General features: G+C 40.8%; 1 protein-coding gene across 1 annotated transcript in view; it reads right to left on the bottom strand.

Annotated features, from left to right (window-relative positions):
- Positions 1-5,315, bottom strand: part of LOC106512284 (cadherin-24) — a 99,373-nt gene that overhangs the window by 12,198 nt on the left and 81,860 nt on the right. Inside the window, exons 8-9 of the mRNA XM_014000944.1 lie at positions 891-1,027; positions 662-783 (exon numbers count right to left, since the gene is read on the bottom strand). Coding sequence (XP_013856398.1) covers positions 662-783; positions 891-1,027 — 259 coding nt within the window. The remainder of the gene's footprint in view (positions 1-661; positions 784-890; positions 1,028-5,315) is intronic.

Below are 5,315 nucleotides of genomic sequence, written 5' to 3'. Positions count from 1 at the left end.
AGTTAAAGTTAAATGTGGAAAAAAATCATTTAATTTTGTACAATTATTCCTTGCAGCATAATCAGTTTGAAAACCCTTTAGAATTCCAAGCTGTAATGCAGCAAAATAGAAAGATTACTTTTTGCAGCTGACTCTATTTAATATTTACCTGGAGGCTGAGGCAGCGAGTCACTCCAGTCAATCCACAGAACCTTTCATTCTTCTTTTGACATTTAAAACCTTGTAATGCAACAATCCAGTGAATAAAAATTCTCCGGTGCTGATATTTGCAAAATGTTACAAGATGTTACAATTCTGCAGGAAAACTCATTCAAAGAATTGACATTTTTATTTTATTTCTCCAGTGAGGAGTTTTTACTGGGTAGCTCTAGAGGTTAGCCACAAGGGATTTACTGTGAAAGCAAACCCAATATTTCCAGCAGCAGATACAGCTTCAGAATAAACTTTGTCTTTAATACTCACTTCATAATTGGATCACTGGAGTCCAGAAGTGTTTTTAATTTAGCATCATTTTTAAAAGATGTAATCCACAGAGAGGAAACACAGAAGCTTAAAATTTAAAGTAGAAAAACAAGAAGAAATTGTTCAAGTTTTTCTAAACTTGGTTTTGAGTTTGGAGGCAAAGGAAAGAAAACAAAAGTGAAGCTGAAGTTGAACAGACCTGACCGGGGGCACTGGAGTCACATACTGATGTTGTGTATTGTCTGTCCAACTCCGGAGCATTATCATTCTGGTCAATGGTCTCTATGCCAACCAAGGTCCTCGACACAAGATTTGGGTTGTCTAAGAATAAAATACAGACACTAATGTTCAAATTATCACTGAACCTTTAACGGTTGTTCTACACGTCAATGAGATATGATTGTAGTAAGTGATGCTGCTCGTCATACCCCTCTGTGTGGCAATGACGGTAATGTTATGCCATTGCTCCTGCTCACGGTCCAACTCCATCACAGCGCTAATAAAACCCGTGTCGGAGGAGATACGGAACAAAGCCTCGGGGTCTGACTGGGGATCGATGGAGTATCTATCAGAGGAGAAAAAGCACAAACCATGAGTGAAAGATGGTCCTCCTCTGATGCTGCTCAAGTAAATAAAAAAATCATTATCTTGATTACTTTGGTCAATATGACAATCACAATCATTAAAAACTTGCATTCCTTGAGTATGGAAACATTTATTGCACTGAAAGAACAAGTTTGTTAAAACTGTGTTGAACATTCCCTTAAAATAACAATGGACCTCATGCAAGAACCATTCGTACGCACAGATTTGTTCTTAAAGGAGATCAATTATGGGTCCTAGAAATTTTTATGGTATGTCTGTGGGCTATCCAGACCATGTTCATTCAATTTTGCACAAAATAATTCTCTGATAACAAAATTTCCCGTTTTCTAGCTCTGCCTGCTCTGACTTCCGTTCAGAAGAGCTGTTTATGTTAATGAGCTCTGTTGGTAACGCCCTCCAAAAATCTGTTGACATTAACTCCGCCCTCCAAAAATCTGTTGACATTAACTCCGCCCTCCAAAAATCTGTTGACATTAACTCCGCCCTCCAAAGCCAGCGTTTATTATTAGCATGGCTAATAATAGCAGAAGCTCCATTGTACAACCATATAAGAGACCCAGAGGCAGAGTCGTGGTCCCAGTTTTTTTTTCTCCCTCCTCTGCTCTGCGTTCACTCTGCATGCTGTTACCAGAGCAGGGAGCAGCAGTGGTCAAAATACCTCAGAAACCCGAACAAATAGGCTTTAACAAGGCTTTAATAAGCTAAACAATAGAGGTACATGAGAATACGTGTTCATAACAAACGAAAATAAATAATTAAATTGTGTCCATGCCAGTTTTGAACCTTGGTCTCCTGCTCTCTGGTCCAACACTCTACCCATTGCCCTATTGGAGGCTTGTTGTGGAATGAGCTGCGCACTGCACAACAACAACCGTGACGGCTTTTTATATTGAAGAGGTGGCGTCTCACCCGGGGCTTGCTAGGTAAGGGGCTGAACGCAGGTTCAGATGGTTGTCGTACGGCTTGTGACATCACAAAATGACGGAAGTATAAAACTTGTCATTAAGATACATTAAAAATATATTTACTTACAGTAAATATGCCCCTGGGTGCATTGTTTTGGTCCTAGGACTGTTTTTTTAAGAAGTACATACCCAAAGTTGAGTAAAAAAACTTTAAAAAGTGAATTTTGCATAATAGGTCCCCTTTAAGTTGTGCGTACGAGTGATTTAGGAGAATTTGTGGCATTCACCAATGTTTTCGTATTCTAAGATTTTTTTCAGATACGAACAAAATTCATGAGTGGTCCAGACCTGTCGTATACGTATTTTACGAGCAGTCAGTCTGCTGTTATCCAGACGGATTTTCCTCCATATTAACTTTATATTTCGTTAGTTTGAAGATATTTTGAGTTGAAAATAAATTACACTCCATAATTATGTTGACAATAGGCTATTCTGCTTGAAGTAGAGTTATAATTTTAAATGTAATAATTTAGACAACATAAATTGTCCGGTTTATCCGGGATCGGGTCGCGGGGGCAGCAGTAGAGAGACCCAGACTTCCCTCTCCCCAGCGACAACTTCCAGCTTGTCCTGGGTGTCTCCGAGACGTTCCCAGGCCAGAGAGGATATATAATCCCTCCAGCGAATCCTGGATTTTCTCCAAAGTGCCAGACATATTTTGAAAACATTTTAAAATGCTTATATCAGAACCGCATCTGAGACCGCGGGGTGGGGCGCGGGGTGTACGGTGCACAGCGCTGTGGCTTCTGAATAAATAAAAAGGTTTTCACACAGTTTTTTATACTTTTAGCAGCTCATTTTATTCCACAGCTGACCTGCTAAAAATGACAGGTTTTCTTTTCTGGATCTCTGACAGCAGGACTTCAGTCTCTGAACTCGTGAAGTTCTTCTTTTTAGTTTTCGCTGTCATTTTTCAAGAATGGACACTTCCTTGTATCTGAGGCAGGACACATACTGTAGCCTTATATGGTGTTTTTGGGGTGGTAATTATGCTAATCTCCTCTCGTGTGCACGAGCAGCTGGATATGAACAGGTGGAATTTACGCAGCTCATTCACACCCTTTTCATGAAGATAGAAGAGTTTGTTGAATCTGACGTGACATGTTCGTATGAACCCTTTGTACGAACAAAAGTAAGAGAAATTTAGGATAAGAATACGAACATGTTCTTGCATGAGGCCCAATGTATTTATTTAAATGTAGGCTATAAAACAAGACAAATAAGTGGCATAGTACAGGATCAGTGTTTTGTTTCAGTGGTCCATTTTCTTCTTTGAGTTTCATTTTCATGTTTATTTTCTCTTGGTCCCAAGGGCCAGCTTTGGTAGCTCATTCGGGCTCAATCCAAAAAGACCCCATGGGTAGAGACCTGGCCACAAGGCGCTCGCTGACAAGCCACTTCCTCAGGCCTGGCTCCAGGGTGGGGCCCTGGTAACCCAGTCTATTGAATCATTCCATGTCTGGTCTGTCACCTAGGACCAATCTGTCATGGGAGACCCTACCAGGGGCAATCGAAATAGCTCCTGACAGCATGGCTCCTAGGATCATTCAGGCGCACAAACCCCTCCACCATGATAGGGTGATGATTCAAGTAGTTTTGTGGACTCTTTACTGGTCTGTTGTGGTGAAGAGGGAGCAGAGCTGTAAGGCAAAGCTCTCTGTTTACTGGTTGGTCTACATTCCTATCCTCACCCTCACCAATGGCCACAAACTTTGGGTAGTGACCGAAAGAACAAGATCACAGATTCAGGTGGTTGACGGGTTTTCTCTGCAGGGAAGCTGGACTCTCCTGTAAAAATGGGGTGAGAAGTTCAGTTATCTAGGAGAGACTCAGAGTAGAGCTGCTGCTCCTCCACATTGAGAGGAGCTGATTGAGGTAGCTCAGGCATCTGGTAAGGATGTCTCCTGAACGCTTCCCTAGGGAGGTGCTTCAGGCATGTTGGACAGGGAGGTGACCCGAGGAAGACTCAGGACCCACTGAAAAGACTATGTCTCGGCTGGCCTGGGAATGCCTTGGAGTCCTCCCAGAAAAACTGGAAGAGGTGGTAGGAAAAGAGAGGTCTGGGCTTCCCTGCTCAAGCTGCTGCACCCGTGACCCGACTTCAGATAAAGCAGAAGATAATGGATGGATTTTCTCTTGGTGTTTTTTTCTGTATTTTCTTTGTGATTAATTCATTCACTTATGTTTTTATTTTTTCAGCCCACTTGACATTTTTGTGATGATTTTGTGCATTTTTGTTGCCTCATCGGCCTTTTTGTTTTAAAATAAAAAATCAAAGTGTGTTTTGGAGCTCCCCAATCCTGTCTGCATTGTGGTTCACTCCAAATTGTGACAATTGAATTGCAGGGCCCAGTGAAATTTGTTTTACCTTAAATTTAGGTTTTATTTTCTAAATTCCATATTTTCTGACACAGAGACATTTTTTAGTCTCTAATCGTGTTTAGGAAATGTTCCACCTTAAATGGGTGAAATTTTATTATTTTTCTAGCAGAAAACTTGATTCCACTTCTCTTTCTCTCTTTGATCTGATGCTTTGAGTCATTATGTGTCCTTTATGCCGACAAAATTTTTAAGAAAGCTGACCTTCTAAATTATACTTTTATATCCATACTCATTTTTTATTGCCATATTACCAGAAGTAAAAGGGTTTACAATATGCAATGAAATTTCTACTTTGCACTTTGACCAATACACAGTAACATAATTTAAACAGCAACAAGAAGGTAGCTAAAAAATACAAAAATCTCTAAAATAATAAAACAATAACAGCAACAACGGCCCAGTGTTATGTGCAGAAAGTGAGTACACATTCCAGTTTGATAAGGGGCCCAAGAGAGGAGTGTGTGGTAAATGTTGTTTGGATGGTGGATGTTAGGTTTATGATGGGGATGAGAATCTGTCTGTCAGTGACTTCACACTTCTGTAGCTGTATATATTGTTATTGGCCCTTTTGATCACTCTGCTGACAAAGGTGCTGCTCAGCAGTGGATGCAACCCATTCTCACTCCCAACTCGTCACATATTGACGTTTTGCAAGGTTCCCTCTACGTCTGATATTGACGCGCGGGGTACCCCCCTCACGTCAGTTACTGACGAGATGGGGCGGAAGCTGTTGTCATATGTTCAGAAAGTGTATAAAATGCGCAAAAACGACCGTTCCAAAGCCTGAAATTACCTTAGTTCACTTTAGACATCCTGTCCCTGACCCTAGTAGGTAAAATTAACCATTTTTAGAAAATGTACGAAATTCAGGTCTAAAGCGTAAAATGACCTAATATTCAC

The sequence above is a fragment of the Austrofundulus limnaeus genome, unplaced genomic scaffold (assembly GCF_001266775.1).
Source record: "Austrofundulus limnaeus strain Quisiro unplaced genomic scaffold, Austrofundulus_limnaeus-1.0 Scaffold8, whole genome shotgun sequence".
NCBI lineage: Eukaryota > Metazoa > Chordata > Actinopteri > Cyprinodontiformes > Rivulidae > Austrofundulus > Austrofundulus limnaeus.
Note: the sequence above shows the minus strand (reverse complement) of the source record. Positions and strands in the feature narration are given on the sequence as shown.